General features: G+C 40.3%; 2 protein-coding genes across 3 annotated transcripts; one reads left to right on the top strand and one right to left on the bottom strand.

Annotated features, from left to right (window-relative positions):
* The first annotated feature begins 1 nt into the window (after position 1).
* Positions 2 to 6,836, top strand: LOC136441345 (malate dehydrogenase, mitochondrial-like). Its single transcript, XM_066437595.1, has 9 exons — positions 2 to 152; positions 1,023 to 1,275; positions 1,705 to 1,814; positions 3,001 to 3,126; positions 3,825 to 3,902; positions 4,629 to 4,727; positions 5,170 to 5,220; positions 5,472 to 5,573; positions 5,999 to 6,836. The coding sequence occupies exons 1-9, from the start codon at positions 75 to 77 to the stop codon at positions 6,122 to 6,124; spliced, it is 1,023 nt and encodes a 340-aa protein (XP_066293692.1). The 5' UTR covers positions 2 to 74; the 3' UTR covers positions 6,125 to 6,836.
* LOC136441321 (carboxypeptidase D-like) lies at positions 6,826 to 18,473 on the bottom strand. 2 transcript variants are annotated; one of them, XM_066437552.1, is made up of 10 exons: positions 18,346 to 18,473; positions 17,439 to 17,692; positions 15,293 to 15,390; positions 14,703 to 14,875; positions 13,736 to 13,920; positions 12,965 to 13,132; positions 11,537 to 11,689; positions 10,959 to 11,104; positions 10,542 to 10,667; positions 6,826 to 7,827 (listed from the first exon to the last, which is right to left on the bottom strand). In XM_066437552.1, the coding sequence occupies exons 2-10, from the start codon at positions 17,638 to 17,640 to the stop codon at positions 7,669 to 7,671; spliced, it is 1,410 nt and encodes a 469-aa protein (XP_066293649.1). In that variant the 5' UTR covers positions 17,641 to 17,692; positions 18,346 to 18,473; the 3' UTR covers positions 6,826 to 7,668. The 2 variants fall into 2 exon arrangements, with proteins under 2 accessions (XP_066293649.1, XP_066293657.1); XM_066437560.1 differs by having other exon boundaries at positions 18,356 to 18,470.
* Positions 18,474 to 18,549: the final 76 nt, after the last annotated feature.

The raw sequence follows: 18,549 nt of genomic DNA, 5'->3' as shown, positions 1-18,549 counted from the left end.
GCCATTTGTGACGTCCTTTGCTGCCATTTTGGTGTGACAGAAGGTTGTACTGCACCGCGACGAAGTCTTTCAGTATGTTTTCCAGGCTAGCTCGTCCCCAAAACCTCGGCGCCCTAGCAAGGGCACTGAGGAACTTCTCGTCGACTACAGCGGTGAGTTTGGGAGGGTGTTTGTCGTCCGTTCGGTGGGAGTAGTCAAACGCCGGTAGTGGATTTTTGTGCACGTGAAAGCCGCATGAACAGTACAGAGATACGGCCTGAGGCCATGGCATGTAGGAGCGCTGTGCACTGTACATATACAGTACTGAAGTTCGTATGAAGGTCAAAAGATAATCGTCACGAAAACACTTTTGTGGGAAGGTGGAAACCGATACGTTTGATTTTTGCTGACTTCATACTCGCTGTCAGATGAGGTTAATCATTAACAGCAACAGATGATGTAACCTTGAAGCTACTTCTGATGTACATCATCATGTAACATACATATGTTGAACCATACATGTGGATATTTCTGACGGAAAAATGTGTTTTCTGTTCTGTGACTTCCTGTTAAAGATAAAGTGGTATCATAGCTTGGATACTGTTTCCCATTGATAAATTGGAAAAGAGAGACCAGTATACTGTAAAATGTTAAATTCTTGCAGTGGTTTTACATTTATGTTCACATTTTGCACAGTGACCTCTTACCTAAAAACTTAAAACCGCTGCATTTTCCCTTTTACAGTAAGACCATTCATGGCAGTTCCAACCGCAAACTTAAATCCACAGCGCACACTCCAACCGGAGTCCATTTTCTCCCTATCACGAAGTTAAATCCCAGCAAATGTTTCTGCTTTTACAGTATTTGACCCCCTCCATTTTTCAACAGCCCATTGTCATTGAAATCTGAAATGTATCAAGTTATTCTGGCTACAGATCAATCAACCAAACAAACTAACTAGAACTGATAAAAAACAAAGCACCTCTTTTAGGTTATTAAAAATAAACAAACAAACAATTAATACCACAACTGTTCTCTTCCAGTGTAACAACAAAGTTGCGGTACTCGGTGCCTCAGGTGGAATCGGCCAACCGCTGAGCCTCTTGCTGAAGCATAACCCGACCATCACCCAGCTGGCTCTGTATGATATCGCACACACGCCCGGCGTTGCCTGCGATCTCAGCCACATCGAGACTGGGTCAGAGGTCAAGGGTTTCCTCGGCGATGCGGAGCTGGGGGCGTGTCTGGAAGGGTGCGAGGTTGTGGTGATTCCTGCTGGAGTTCCCAGGAAGCCCGGTAAGATGGAAAGCCATCATCTTGGCATGTCCCCGAAGCGCGAGCGGTAACGCAGCCCTGCTGCTTGGCCGTCTGGATAAAATTCAGTGGATCCGTGGGCAAGAGTTCGATCCTAGGGTCGACTCCAGCTTGGATATGTTCATAATGTTGTAAGGGATTGCATTCGTCATTTCGGATGGTGACGTAAAGCCAGCAGCCCCGTGTACGAGGGAGCTTCAGGCATAGGCCTCAAGCAGCCAACTTCTGCCAGTAAAAGAATCCAACACACTTACGAGAGTAGGTGTGACCCGGTGTGCTAAAAACTTGAGCTGTAGCGAAGCCACATTGCACTACTGGCTAACAAAAAGCGTCATGCTTTGTCCTTGAGTCTGTGCTTTGACCATGTTACCTTTTTCTAAACGTGTAAACATCTGAATTTATCTGTTGCAGGTATGACCAGGGATGACCTGTTCAACACCAACGCCTCCATCGTACGAGACCTGGTGAAGGCCTGTACCCAGCACTGTCCGACTGCCTTCCTCCTGCTCATTACTAACCCTGTAAGTCAGCAGACAATTCTGCATCCTGAAGTGGATGTTGGATTTAGTATGCCTTTTTTGGTATTTAGACCATTTTGAATTGATGATATGGATGACATCCGCAAATGCATCAATTTTCGTCCATTCCCCCCCCCCAAAAGTTTTCAGCAATACTGTAAAGCGTAAAAACTAACAAGCAGCTGCAAAATGAGAAAATACATGCTGTAAATTGCAAAAAATATTAAGTGAAATGGATACTATTGTATAGACTGCTAAAATAAACTCTAAAGTCAAAGAAGAAGTTTTGAAAGACCAAAAATGAAGAAGCTATATTTCGAAACATCTTACTCTTAATGTTTAGTTTTGTTCATCCTTCCTGACCACGTAGATTTCATAATGAAGGCATCAATTACTGATGTCAATGGCAGGAGCCATTTAAATGTTCAGCTATATATATATAGAAGCAGAGCGACATAACTTTCTTATTCAAACAACCATTTTGGAGTTTCAGTCCAGCAAACCCCATATTGTGATTGTCAGAGGGGCTAACTTATGATGTAAACTGATAGCCACGGCTATTTTTGTGCTGCCCTAAAACTCTCTAGTGTTGGAGGTCAGGCTGTGGCATTTGCTGGATAGTCGTCATGGGAAAGTTCTCTGGAAATCTTCCAACAGAGGCCTTCTGAATTGACTATAAATTCTGATTGGGTGACAATTACCAAAAATTGGGTTCTCTTGAATCAAAACCGTCTATATTATTATTCAAATAAAGCACAGTTTTAACCTTCTCCCTGCTGCCTAACACCATAACCAATAGTGCATTGACTGCCAAACGGCTACTTCAGTGTGCTAAAGGTAGCAAAAAATGTTTTTTCTCAAAAAATGATGAGGTGAGGATGCAGTTCTGTTTGTATGTAAGAAGGTCTGACTTTCAAAGTTGGAAAGCAACATGTTACTGCCATGTACATGACATATATTCAAACTGTTTTTGATTTAACCTTCAACCAGCTAAGGTAGCCATTTTATATTGGATATGAAGTTAGGCAGTAGGAAGAAGGTTGATTACACTTGCTGGTTAGCAAACCAGCCTTCTTGCAATTATCTTTACCATGTTATTCATGTTCTATAGTTCTGGTAGCACAGTGTAACTATATACAGCAGACATCGCTTATCGTGATGATTCAGTTATTTCCTTGTCCTTACCCAGGTGAACTCCACAGTGCCCATTGCCTCGGAGGTGTGCAAGGCTGCCGGCACCTACGACCCCAACAGGATCATTGGGGTCACGACCTTGGATGTGGTCAGGTCCAACACATTTGTGGCTAACCTGAAGGTTTGTTTGTTTGTTTATAGGTAATACACCTATTGATACAAACAATGATATTACTTTTCATAAGGATTTTCTTTTTCTTGTATTGAATTCTTGATATTAGCAGTAGGCACCAGTTAAAACACTAAGAAGAAGAGAGAAATTGTGTTTTGAATTTTAGTTGATGGAAACGATTCCACGGTTACTTTGAAGTAGAAGGACTAAATTCCAATCTTTCCCAAGTTTTGTATCCCAAATAAACTGTCTACTCTATCTTTGTGACAGAATCATAGATGGGATCAAAGTTTTTTTTAAAGTTGTATTTCAGTCTTTATTGACAGGACTTTTAATTGAAGATCCAAATATTAATTACGGTAGAGAGTTAAAATCGTCTTTATTGTGTTAACAACAAACATACTATCACAAGATGGGTCTTAAAAAAATTAATGAATTAACATAATAATTAACAACCCCTTTTGTGGATTAGGGCACCCATGGGTAGCCTGGGTGCCATCTGATTACTAACGGGGCTCCTACACTTGCTGCCCTGATCGATTTTTTCAGGGCAGCGAGTGTACTTAGTAGGAGCCATGGTGGTAACCAGGATAACCCAGGGGGTGCAAGCTGAAAAAAAGTAAGGAGATATATATAAACGGTGCAGATATGAGCTGACAAATGTTGTGCCAGGAAAAACTGATATAACAGACATTCTGTCCCTACAGGGTCTGAACCCGGCGGAGGTTAATGTTCCCGTGGTCGGAGGTCACGCTGGCAAGACCATCATCCCTCTCATTTCACAGGTAAGGTCACGCCAAATGTACGGCTATGACCTTGAGGTCTGCTTGTGTAGTATATATGATTTGTCCTCTTCCACCCCAGAAAAGATGTTCTTGCCATGTTAGCTTTATGTTATGTTATGTTATGTGCCACGAGAAATTGGCTGGCATGGTTCTTCTTTGGAAACCGAATGAGAATCGTAGGTGCGGTTGCCCTTCTGTGACACTTAAGAAGGTAATTGAATAGGACATGGGTCTACAGGATGATAAACTGTGCTCTGTTATGTTCAACAGGGGACTTGTGGAGACAATAGTGTCACCTCACAGGATAAACTGAACTAAGCTCTGATATGTGCTAGTATTGTTGTATAAATCAGCAATTTTGAAGATTTCTTTTCCATCTTTATATTGCAATAAAAGGGAGTGTGTGAACAAAAAAGTTACTCTCTACTAAGACTTTACCGAACGGGGAAAATGTTTTACTAGCAAAGGAGAGTTTGGCCACCATAGGGTAATATTACTTTGCCTATGCAAGGGGAAATGGAATATTACCACAGGATCACTTTGCTGGCCAAATATTCACCCTATTTGTGCAGAATTCTAGTATCCACAACTACTTAGAAAGGCCAGTTAGAGGCTTAGTGAAAGTACTTTGCACTGAAGATTGTAAAGAAAAGAAAATCACACTTCATGGTTAAGTGCAGTCTTCTACTGGTATTCAAATTCTGACGACTGCCTTCTTTTCAACAGGCTACTCCGTCTGTGGAGTTTGACCCAGAGACTCTGGACAATCTGACCAAGAGAATCCAGGATGCCGGCACTGAAGTCGTCAATGCCAAGGCTGGAGCTGTAAGTATTACCTGACATGCGCTATGTGCATGTACTATGTAGCATAGCTTGCGTAGTCCAGTGGTTAGCAGTTCTGCCTCTGGAACTAGAAGCCGTGAATTTGATTCCGGTTGTGTCATGCACGCTACTGGAAAGGGCTGCAGTCCTTAGGACAGGACGATAAGCTGTGGTCCACTGTTCATTGTGCTTGTTGAAAAGAGCTGGGGGAATTTCCCTGGTACAATGATCCTGTAAATACTGTACATAGTGTCTGTAAGCTAAAACTGGATCGAGATCACTTTCCTTTTCCTATGTATATCTGACAGGTCGTATGATTGACTTTCTGAATGTTTTTGTGGGGCAACATGATACAAACATGCAAACTGGAAATGTCTTGTGTTTGTATTTTACAAATTGCAAGTGTATATAGACCTTTTCATCAGGCACATCTTTTCTTACACAGGGGTCAGCTACACTGTCCATGGCATATGCTGGGGCCAGGTTTACCAACTCAGTAAGTTTATCTTATTGCAGTCTCATGTGGAGGATGTCCTTTAGGATGTCATCGTCAAATCATTAAGCATTAAATAGTGTATGATTACCATTTTTTGTAGGACATGGACTGTTTGTAGGCCATGATATGTATGCTATGATGTATGAAATAGTTTACTTAATTTAATCCAGTTGACTTTGCAGTTACAGTTTGTTTCTGTACTAGTAGATTTCAGATGATAACTCTTTCTCCTCCCCATCTTTTATCTCTAGCTCCTGTCTGCATTGAATGGGAAGGAAGGAGTCATTGAATGTGGTTTCATCAAGTCCTCTGAGACTGAGTGTTCCTACTTCTCCACTCCTCTTCTCCTTGGGGTAAGAAACTTCTTTTGTTTGAATGAAGAAATAAAACAAATAGAGAAATAGTTGGTAAAACTTGCTATTGTGTGTTTGTGCTGCATGATTTATGGTTCTTGAATTCTCATTATACTATACTATGTATAGTCACTGTTAGAACAAATGCCATGTGTACACTTCTACAATGTAAGAGTGATTATTCAAACGTCTATTTTTGATTCAGACAAGATTTAATTCTGATTAAGGATAACAATTTTGTTTTCATGTTTTAAATCATACATGTTTTCTTCTTGGCATGTATGCTTTTAGCCTGGGTGCCATCAGGTTTTGGGAGAGTATGGGAGCTGCCGAAAACTAACTAGGACCTAGGGTATGCTTCAGTGTTCCCTAAAAAGTTGTGCTGAAATACTGAGAGGTCACTAATGACTGATGTATTCCCGCAGAAAAATGGCATTGAGAGGAACCTGGGTCTGGGGAAGCTGAGTGACTTTGAGACGAAGTTGGTGGAAGACGCCATGGACGAGCTCAAGGGTTCCATCGCTAAGGGAGAGAAGTTCGTCTCACAATAAAAGCTGTCGGTGAATAGTTGCCATGATTCCAACGACTTGGCTGTGCTTTGAAACTTTCATACAACATCAACTCCTGTAGCAAACACCGTACAATCCAATTGAAGCTAGATATTGTTTCTGACATACTTTTAGGGCTGTTTCACTTCAACAGAAGTGGGTTTTTACACAGTACATACGACAATGATAAGCAGTATTCTCTTGTCGAGATGGTCTTTTAGATCATAGCCAAGGATAGTGGAATACCTCAATACAACTGCTTTCATACCACTTTTGTAGAATGAAATGGATTTACTATCTAAAATCTTAATATACAGTACTATATATATATATGGTGTGTTGAAACTATAGTTTATGCTGTCAAAATCATCAAGGAATAAACTGTTGACTAGTAGGATGGTGTACCTGTTGTAGATGCAGAGTTATTCATGATGGAGAGTGTAACAAATACATATCTTAAAAGCATGTGGTTTTATGTGGATTGCAGGACCGATTACACATTTCCTATGAAGCCGGTTTTACCTTTGGACCCAAATGCCTTTCAGTTATCCTATATTTGGGACAGGACAGGAATTTTATAAGTCGCTTTGATGTGTCTGCATGTTCAGAACAGCTCATATCATTGTGGCTACACTGTGATTAAGAGGACTCTTATTGATAATCTGTGTACTAAGACAGAACAACTTCAAAGAAAAAGACCCTGATTGTTTCACAACTTATGCGTGATGTTTTAATGCCTCCACACATTCTTCCCTCTTAACACATTGCTTGACAATTTTGGAGAGTGACAATGATACTTCATTACTAGGCCTTGCTGTATTTTTTGGAGATCTTCAATTTGAGCCTGAACAATATGAGATCTAGACACTGAGAGGATGTAATTCTGTAAAATTACAAAGTGTTTAGGATAAAAGAACAACATGCTAGCCATTTAAGGATAACAGAAATGACTAGGAATGGGTATGACAGGCAACAACACATCTTAATGATAACCAATGATTTAGTATGCCAAGATGGCTTACAGCTTTACATAGACTAGTCAACTACAAACTTGCATACTAATATAAGAATGCAAATATTAGGCAGACATGCAACCACTATCATTGGTTGAACCACATTGCCATGCTATCATTGGTTGAACTGCTAATTGAAATGATGGACAATCAGGATCAGTCCATGATCACAACACTGATCTTTGGATCAAAATTAAAGCTGCATATTATTATCTATGTTAAACAAACACTTCAATCCATAAGCGAATTTATAAATTCGAAAAGTTTTGGAGAAGACTTTTGATATTCTGATTTCATAGAACAATTTTGAATATTCTGATTTCATAGAACAATTTTGAACATTTGCAGCTAACAACTTGAACCAGAGACTTTTTTACAACACGTTCATTTGGCACCAAAATTTGATGATAATCACAGTCAGAAACAACCCCGATGACTGTTACCACAATAATTATTTTCTATCTTGTATTCAAGCAAAGAAGAGGCCTCCTTGATTCCACAATTCTCACGAAAACCGTCAATGATTACAATCATCTACAGCACACAATCCATGCTTATCAACATTATCATAGCACCATTTAGAAGAGTTACAAAAGAATCTATCATTTGCCGTCTGCAACCGTTTCCAGCCAAGTGCCTTGCGTCTCTGCCCTCACTATCAGTTGTCTCAGTAGCGTATCCTGTTGTGGTCACCTACAGATACAACATTGAAAACCTTTGAGCCAGTGTGCACAGTACACCTTATCTGAAGCAACACGCCAGCCATATATAGAATTAACATCTACTAAACGTAATTCCACCAGGGTACATAATCCCGCCACCCTGAAAAGAGACGTCCAAACAGATCTCCAACCCAACGCCCCCAGTATAATGCACTCCTGTATATCTAAACTGCGCATGCATACCAGGGGAGTGCTGAACTAGAGATCTCTCAAACCCACTATTTCTCAAAGTGGTGGATTTATGTAACCCAATGGATTAATGTTAATGTAACTGCACTTCACCAAACCTCTTCTAGCTTCCTTAATAGGCTCTACAAGTGTTTTTTGTGATGGCATGTCAGTTCAATCACACCTGGTTTCTATTGCACTTGGTTCATTGTTTCCAGCCTCCATAGACAGGAAAAACCAAGTGTGATAGAACTGACATGCCATCAGCAAAAACGCCTGACTTGTAGAGCCCACTAAGGAGCCTAGATGTTTTCATATTGTGTTGAGTACCTGTTTGCTGCTTCAACTGCCTGGTACGTTTTCAAACAAATCGTTTATGCACAATACAATACTTGGATTTGGAAGCTACAGTACAAACAAAACCAATGGTTCAAAGATTTGCTGTACTCTAAATACTTATAATAAAGGTTTAGTAGTAAGGGTCCTTAAAAAGAGGGAAGTTCGCTTCACATTGGCAGACAAAATGCTGCTATAACTTCTCTTAAACATATAGATAGGATGGTGAAAGTTTATCAAGAGAAAACAGGGGTCCGTGCTAGTTTCTACTTGCATTCTTTTATTTCATGTAATTTTGAAGTTTCACAATTTTGGCACACAAAAAATATGCTACAAGCTGTACTTCGTAATGTGTGTACATGTAGCCACTTCCTGAGCTTTAGGTTATTTTCAGAGTAATATCATAAAATTATTATTTTTCAATCTTCAGCAGAAACTTTGTCCAAGATCATAGCAGAAACTGAAGCTGTCAATGTTTGGTCCTTGCATAGTAAAAAAATATAACAATACAAAACTTTCTTCACGGATAAACAGATTTGTTATGCCAGGTCTATTCTTAATGCTCTCTCAATTCTTTTGTAATGAGTTTACCTCAGAACATTGTGTCACAATTAAAGATCATTCTTGATTTAGTTTTAGTTCTAGTAAAACTTCCAAGTATTACAGCATCTATATCTGGTTCAGAGGTCCAGATATACCCTAGCCTGTGTACTACCCTGTTTATGCTTTGTTCCCATATGCGCCTACACATTGTGTAAGCAAGTCATTTGGAGTGAGTGAAAACTACTAGGATGGTACCCAGACTAGATCTGCTCCTCATTGCAACAGTGGTCTTCAGAAGAATGTATAATGTCAGTACAAGTCAAAGGAAATTCATTACAAACATCTGTCAGAATAATACATGGTGTAAGTAGTGTTACATCTTACATCTTGTGGCAGAGCCATTCTTCATAGATTATCTCCTTTCTTCAGGGATGGACCATCTAGGATTGTAAGGTGTTGTCATTTGAAAATAGAACAAAATTGTACAGTAAAGTTACCAGTTCTACGTGCAGGATCAGTTTATGGTTAATTGTGGGCACACGGCAAGGTGTGTAAAAATATGTTCCCATGAACAATAAAGAGATGTGTGATCCTTAGACATGCCTTGTGAAAGCTGTAAGAAGTTACCTGCAAGCGCCACACATAATGTGCTGAATTCCACACCAAGCATTTTATCATTTTCCTTAATCACACAAAATGCATCATAAAAGCAGATGACATCAAAACCTAAATCCTTGTAATATTCATCATCCATGGTGATTAGAATTCTAAACTTTGTAAAATTCTCATACCTCACATCACTTCATTTTCTAGAAAAAATTTGTAAAACTTAAATACAAATGTATAAATAATACATCATGTGATATTGACTTGACATTCATTGATGGTGAATTTCATTTGCCATTAAGGATCCAACTGGGAGTATTTCTTTACTGACTTTATTAATGGTTTGTCTGTAGGCTACATTGGGCACATTTTATCTACATGTCCATCAGATAGAGTGCTAGAAAGAGAAATGCTCAACTGACCAATAATTCCTCTGAAAAAATTATTCACTACATTTTGTACTTCATTAGTACATGCCTTGTACTTCATGAGACATGTCCCCATAGTGCCAAAAATAATTGGGATTGACAAGATAGTATTTTTTAGTAAGAATAAATATTTGTTATGTGTTTCTTGAATAGATGGCGCCAATTACTTGGCTGTTAATTGGTAACATTACTCTACTGAGAGGATTCCAAATTGTGAAACTAAAAAGAAATACAAAATTATAACAAAGATGGTTTGACCTGTTGTGTTTGACAAAATTTGCACCCAATTTCCCTTGGTCCATCCCTCCTGATACAATCATCCATAAGTACATGTTTATCTACCTCTACATATAATGTTACAATATAAACATATAGTATCTTCTTTACTTAAGAATTCTGTTAGTCACTGCCATGCACATGCATGCACATTACAATAGGGTTTATTTCATGAGTTATCTTTATAAAAATATATCAAAATATAAAAGCTTTTCCATGTTACATTAAGATGAAAATATATAAATTCTCCAAGACTTTATTAAAATACAGTTTTCACTTTCAGCAGGCATATTAGTGTTGAGGTAATGATGAAAGTAAGGGACGGTACGGAAGCATTTGGCGCTGAGCTGGTGCCGTTCTCGACCAAGTAGAAGTCCTCGATCACTGCACTGAACGTCAGGTTGCCGGGAACGATCACTGTCCTAGTCTCACTGCTGAAGCCAGCTTTGGATACCTGAGAATAGATGAAAAGGTTTACACAAATGATCTATCAGCAGCTGACAAGAAAACTTTCACAACATGGTGTCAGAAGTGGGATTTATATCTGTGCCCAAAGAATCATGTTCATAGTTGCATGTGCAGTGTGATGCACCGTGTCAAAGCAGAAGGCCACCGACACATCTGGACTTGTCTCAAGTATAGTCTAGAACTGTTTAAAAGTTTGTGGCCTTCACCTTTGACCTCATGTACAACAGTTTAAACTGTGAACCAGCTTATTCAGCCACACCTAAACCATAAAACCTACCGTCACACTGTACTGCCCAGGAATGAGAATCCTCCAGAACTCGCCAGCAGACGTAGTGTGGAAGATGTTATCTCTGTCTCCTATGGTCACAGTGGCCTCTGAGACTGGTGTGCCTGTTCCATTGATGAACACTTGGCCCTTTATACCTGCAAGAATCGACAAAAGAAATTGAGACTTAATGTTGGTGGACTAATAAGTAAGTGGACATGTTGCGTCGTGTGGCGCAAGTGCAGAGCGCGCGGCTGTCAAACAATGGGACCCGGGATCTAATCCCGATACCATACTCGATTTGAATATCTGTATTTGTATCTGTACTGTGTATCTGTACTATGTATCTGAATACGAATAAAGATTATACGAGTGGTTGCCATAGAAGTGGACATGTTGAAAAGCAGGTTAATGAAAAACACTACCACCCCAGACAACAACACTTGCTTGATCATGTTTCTGTTTCCTAGATATAATAAATAAGTATGGCAATGCTGATAGTAGTACAACAATAAGTAGTCTATCAATATACTGCATATACATTGGAAATCTCTCACAGTGAAACCAGAAGAACAAAGTCTTGACCTTACCTCTATGCACCTGCAGAAGTAGTTCTATGAGAGAGTTCTTATTCTGAGTCCACTGGTCCCCAAGCTGGTCCTGAGTTGGATATTTGCAGCAGGAAACTTCCAGGGTGACTGTCAGGCACTCCCCATGGATGTACACCCAGTCCTGCATCCCTCCTGCATTAACAACGCAAACAGCGATAGGAATATTCAATATTGTATGTCAGACATTTGTAATACATACACTGTAGTATACATTTACAAAACTTTATAATGCATTGTACTAGATACTACGTCTATAGATTACTTTTTTGCTTTTTCAATGTGAAGTTCTTTGTATTTTTGCTTTTTCAATGTGAAGTTCTATGTATTATTAAAATAATACATCAAAAATTAAAATGAAAAAGCAAAAATAAGACAACAAAGTTCTTTGTAAACAACCAAAGAGCTCAGACCAAACCGATACCTTCCTCAGGGCAAAACTGACTGGTTCTACTCGTCCCAAAACGGGCAGACAGTCACTGAAACTAGGTGCTGACTCTTTGGTTGTGCACAAAAATCTTTATTATCCAGTGATTTTACCAACCTAATGGAACTATTCATGGACAAAAAGCGAAAATCTAAACAACTTTTGCATAGATTAAATATCTTTAACAAAACAAATGAGAATGAGCACATCGCCGAAACGCCATGCACATACCGTATATAGCCTGCTATCCAAACCTTTTATAGCTGGTGAGTCTCCATCATTTTTGGTCAACATTGCATCAGAGTAACAGCTGTTGCATAAGATACATCTTTGGACACAACTATATAAACCTTAGTCCTATATGCAAAATGTTAACCTTGAATACGCAAACACTGCCTTAAATGCTTGCGTTCTGCATACCTGCTAGTCTCTACCAGACTAACCACGCCGGCTATAGGGAGAATATTTGCCAGGGGAGTTTTGCCATTAAGGGTTTCATTCACAGGCCTGGGATGGCAGATTTGACCCTCTCTCCGTAGCCGACTCCCTTAGCATACTATTCATTCTATTTGGCCAATTTCTACTATTTTCCCAGCGATCCGCGGGGCCCGGTAGAGGCTACACAGGGATCTCCCCAAAAATATATAGCAGGATGGGGGGAGGGTGCCGGGCACAGGATACCTGTCGCGAGGGGGGAGGTCTGGAGGGGGCGCACACTCTCAAAAGGAGAGTAGATGTTGCCTTTTGCCTTTTTCAGACATAATGGAAGTTATTTTCTGCAACTTCAGCTTTACACCTGAAATTTCTAGTTTTGAGCAGAATTACAGGCTTTGCTGGGTAAAAATTGGAAAAAATGCCTTAACTTTGAAAATCAACAGGATGGAGCTGGTATTAGAACAGGATGGAGGAGTGCCACTGTACCATTCTTTAGGGAGATCCCTGCTACATACGTGCTATGAGAGTACATAGGTGTGGCACGATACCTCTCAGTGGATACCAGTCTGCTCCATTGGAGATGCCATCTTCAAAGAAATCCCCGGAGCAGATGTCGCCCTGGTGCATGGTACCGTGGTTCTCAGAGTACGTCAGAGCAAGGTGTCGGTAAATGTCGTCATCAGGAGAACGGCTGTAGATAGACGGGCCATTCTGTCCTGTAGGTCAATAGGCACTGTCAGACATCTAAGCCAAACACAAATGAATTTCACTGAGGCTTGGGACTGACAAGTCAGAATGAAATGCCTTTGGCAAACTGAGGTCAAAGAATATGAAGCTTGGCCATGACTGTTTCTTCTAGGCCGCAGTACTAAAAATATAGGTTTAAGCCCCTGTCACACATAGCCGACTTTGGTCTCCTGACCGTTTTCAGACCATGGTTGTGAGCAAGGTCATCTGTGGTTGGGAGTTGGTCAGCTAGGTTACCAACTTCTCTTTAAAAATGGCCTGCTCCAGCCGACTATGAATTCCAAAAATCATAGCTGGGATAGTCATATTGTTCTTGGATGCAATCAGAGCAGCATAATAGAGCTATAATAGGACACTTTCCAGGCTACTTCCAATGGCAAAGCAGTGCCAACCTTGGTTGGGGAGTGGCCAGGAGCAAAGTTGTGGGAAGGTTCTGATTGTCCATGTGTGATACCAGTACACCTTACCTGGATTCATAATATAGAAGTCTTACATCCAACCTACACAACTGCTCTTTGTGGACCGACATGACAATGTTCAGATCAAGGGCAAAGAACAGTTTGTACAGTCACCTAATGGTGTGTTGTCCCACGGATAGTTTGCCACTACTGCCCCACCATGGAAGATGGCAGACAGGGAGAATGGTATACTCCTGGTCCAGTTCATGATGGCCTGTGTTTCAGGCTGGATGGGCTGTGTGTTCACCTCAAACTTGTCAGGGAAGTTCCTGTTAAGGTCATAGCTCCGAGCATTCTCCCTGAAAGAAAGTCACAAAAAATTCATGGTCAACCAAACTACAATGCCACAATCAGGATTCCCATCCATGCTGTGAATCTAGCAGTCCTATGCCTTGAGTCCTGATCCTGAGTCAAGATCTGAATCTAGATTTTTTACAAAAATCTAACTACCTCTTGCTCAAAGATCTTCACACAACACACAATTTTGGGTTGTTCTGTCCAGAAACAAACAACAAGACCACAGCATGTCCAGCACAAAACATACAAAAACTGGGAGTTCAGCTGCAGTGCCATGGTTAGCCGGCATATTTTGTATGTGGGTAGTTGTTTCTAGCCTGGGTGCCATCCTATTACTACCAGGGCTCCTACACACGAGCTACCCTGAAAACATTTTCAGGGTAACAAGTGTAGGACGCGCGTAGGATCCCCAGTAGTAATAGGATGGCACCCAGGCTATCAAAAAACTACCCACATACAAAATATCACCACAATCCATCCAGAGGTTCTTTAGAAACACATACATAAAAACACACAGGCAAACGGGGCCCAAAACTACTACTCGCGGCAGACACTTTCGTATTTGATTGCTGTATTGTTCTGACCGGGACTCCTTTTTGCGACGGAAAATTATTGATCCTGACAATTGATCCAACACGAACACAAAGATAGAGTGAACTGTTGTTTCGCCCCACAACGCGAAATAAAATTGACGCGAACATAAATATACTTACAGTATACATTTTGAAAGAATTAACAATGAAACCCCGACTTTCCTCACCGAGATAAAAAAAAATTTTCCCACCTGCCAATGGAGCTGTAGCAGTCTCCCTCCAAGCTGCCCTGCAGACCATCAGGGTTCATGGCAGGAAGGATGTGGACCCTGGTGGTGTTCAGGTAGCTGCTGATGGTGCCATTCTTCCCATAACCGCCTGTCAGGTGCTCTAACAGGTGAAGCAGCAATTCCTTACCAATCACCTGTCAAAATGTAAAACAAGATGCTTCATTATACCAAGTCAATGTCAAGTCCTTGATTACACAAAGTAGAATTCTTGCACAGTTTCTGATGAAAGATATCTATACCAGTGTTTTTCACATTTAAGCTTTCACATTCACCCTACTGCATAACCTCATTACCAATACAAACTTGGTGACAATGGCTACCTTAGCAGTGTAAAGGTTAACTAAAAGATGAGCTTCAAGTTTGTGCTCCTGAAATATACCATTATTTTTTTCTGATAACTTTATGTTCCCTTTCCCTCAGTGCTATGGGAGCTTATACTAGTAGATATAGTATAAGCTAATGATACCAGTAGATAGATATATGCCGTGCTATAATCCTGTCTTCAAAGATAAATTTCAACATTTATCCATAATTCAACTGTAACTGTATACCTCATTGCCATGTATGTTCCCTACATACTGGACCTCTGGCTCCCCGACTTCATGGACTGTGGGGTTGTCTGAGATGGCGATTACCCATAATTCCCTTCCTGCAATGACAGATACACAGATACACATGCATTTAACTTACTCTGAGGGAAAAAGTCATGACTTTGAATCTGGTGCATGGAAGAATTGACTCTTAACCGTGTAGCATTCTGAATTTATACTGAGGGCTTGAAACAGCAATCACTGATAAGATTATAACTAATAGCATATTCATTCATATCTTGTCGCACCAGCTTTGAATCCAATGAAAGATGAATAAAATAAATAAATGATGGACTGTTTTGCTTGCCTCCTGAACAATACATGTACAGTAGGCTCTGCATATCTGTATAGCCCATTTGTCAGCGCAAATTTTACAACTCCCCGAACTATACGATTGTCCGAAATAGCAATATTGACGTCCCGAAGGAGGGGAGGGGGGGCGAATAGGATTTTGAGCAAGACACACAGACAACACACTCGCGACATCGAACCTTTTTTGGTACCAACATTACTTTTTATACTGGGAGTCAAGTTCATTTGAAGTCATTAGAACAGAGACATTAAAAACACAATGACTGCCAGAACAATTAACCAGAAAGAAAAGCATAGATCAGGGAGGATTATAATGAATAACAATAAGACAGCACACAATAAGCAAAACTGAAAAGGTCTTCATTTTACATGGATTGTTCAAACAAGTTATTCCCTGGTTGGCCTTTTGTCTCAAAACAGATTCAAAGCCGAGAAAAAGAGATGAAAGTGACAATAGAACAAGGTTCACACTTGTTTGATAAAGTTGAATACTCTGGGTGAAAGATGTCTCACTTGCAAATCCTTCCGTTGGCACTTGCCAATCCTGTATAGTACCTGCTGATATATCCATTATTTATCAAGTATCACAGGACTGGAAAATGACAGCACAATCTATAGCCTTGGTGACTGTAAGTAGCCTCCTTGGTGCCAGCCATTTCAGTTTTACTCTGCTCTCTTGGCTCCTTCCATAGCCAAACTATGGAAGCAACAGATATGTGGAGTAAATCTAAAAAGGCTGGCACCCAGGCTAGTCTATGCAGGTAAATGTACTATCCTTCTGGAGTAGGTAATATCTGCCCTAAGAATGTTTACAAATTTAGCCAAAGAGGTTAAACCTCTTTGGGTTAACTTATTACAAGAAATACTTGCCTTGCAGGCAAAAATTCCAAACAATCTGAGCAATTTGCGTGAAACCAAGGAGGTTAAAAAAACAATGACGGTTGGTTATAATTCACAAGCCCTTTCAAAGGTGTCTGCTTTTGTGAGGATGTACAGCTGTCCTTTTTTATTCGAGTGATATCAATACTGCCGGCAGTTAATTTGGACACAATAAATTATGCATCACACACTTTGTCATGTGGAACCTGTAATTAGAGTGCCAGTGTTGTGGACCTAGTCAGGCTTTGGAAAGTATAATAGAGGAAAGAACTTTCTAATCAAATGAGAGTCATCTTGTAATCAGTAGTTTAAACCAGCTAGGAGGTACATATACGTTCTATGTCCCAGTTCCAACGATCAATGGTCATCAGTCAAAATCAAATCTACAGCATGGGAATCGCATGGGTTTGACCAAGGAGGTTGGTTCGACTTTTCCAATGCAATACTAGGATATATCCATGGTGCAGAGTTAAAACTTTGCTCCATGATCAAACACAAAAAATTAGTGCAGCAAATTTTTCAAATTGTCTACTGTCCGCTGTCTCTGTTGAGTTCTGATTCATGTACCCTGATGTACATGACCTCCTTGAGTCCTCTCACAAAGTAGTTCAGTGTCTACTGGTCTTAGACTCTAGGCAACAGTATACATGTACGTAAGTACCAACACAGATTAACTTTCATACCAAGGAAATTATTTACAATACAGCCTCCATTGCAGACTCCTTCATCAAGCTGTTTTCTTTTTCAATTTACCGTTTTCTTATTACATCTTTTTCTTATTGCTGCCCCTTCTCGGCCAGCAATAAGAAAGAAATGTAATAAAAACGCAAACTTTTAAAAAGAAAATAGCCGGAAGGAGTCTGCAATGGAGGCTAACATATGTATATCACTAGGATGATTCCTTTTTCTGTTTTACCTTGAACAGATTGACCGATGCTGTACAAGTGTGTGATGTCGCTGTAATTCTGATGAAACTCCCGAAGAACCTGGGTCACCTGGGAGTAGTCATGGTACTCAAACGGGACAACATTCTGCCCCAAAATGTGTGGTAGACATGGCAACCAAAGCACCAAAGGAAGTAGCAGCAGGCTGACAGTCGTCCTTGATTTGGGCATCATTGTTTTCAGCTGGACCCCCTGAGATCTCTTACTGCCAGATTAGAATTCTTCCCTGTGAACACAAAGAGTTCAACAAAAGAATGTTAGAACAATGCAAGAAAGCTTCAAACCAAGGAGGTTATTCCTACATTTGTCCTTGCCTCCATTGCAGACTCCCTCCGGCTTTTTCAAGCTTCCATTTTCTTCATTACATATTTATTTCTTATAGAAATATGAAAACGGTAACAGAAACTGAAGAAAACAGCTGGAGGGAGTCTGCAATGTAGGCTGTGAGTGTGACATTTGTCCCAAACGGAATCGTCAAGGCTATAAATATGTACAATGATATCTCTTGTAGCAGAAAAGAACATGCAAACCTACTTGCATCTCTGAAACTGAGATTTGACACCATCTTTTTTTTCTCCCTGTACTGTAGGATAAAGCCTTGCACTGATTCCCAGTCATCAACTACAAGTGTAAATTACTGAGATATACAAAAGGGCTCTGTATCATTACTGTCTTCAACATCTGGCAAAGGACACTATATATGATGTCCTTTTAAACTTCTAATCTCCTTGATCTGGCTATTAAAAGCCAGTGTGTTCCACTGCACTGACCTTTGCCATCAACAAAAATATTATTTTCTATTTTCATTTGACAAAGGCCTGATTTTCATCTGCTATTAAACATTATTTTCAAAGAGAATGTAACGTTATACAACAGTACCAGTACGTACACCAGCAGCAACCATCCTAGCAGCCGCTCATGTGGTAGTTTGCTCAATTGCTGGTGATGCCAAGTTTTCCTCCACCCAAACCTTGGCCTTGGACCCCCTACCACATCTACTTCCGGGTCCCTGTGCACGGCTCACCCCAGTTCTGATGTGTCCGTGGTGCATGCCGGGTGTTTAGACCCATCGTGTCCTGAGGT

The sequence above is a fragment of the Branchiostoma lanceolatum genome, chromosome 1, assembly GCF_035083965.1.
Source record: "Branchiostoma lanceolatum isolate klBraLanc5 chromosome 1, klBraLanc5.hap2, whole genome shotgun sequence".
In the NCBI taxonomy this organism is placed as follows: domain Eukaryota; kingdom Metazoa; phylum Chordata; class Leptocardii; order Amphioxiformes; family Branchiostomatidae; genus Branchiostoma; species Branchiostoma lanceolatum.
The sequence above is the reverse complement of the archived record's forward strand: the minus strand, read 5'-3'. Positions and strand labels throughout refer to the sequence as shown.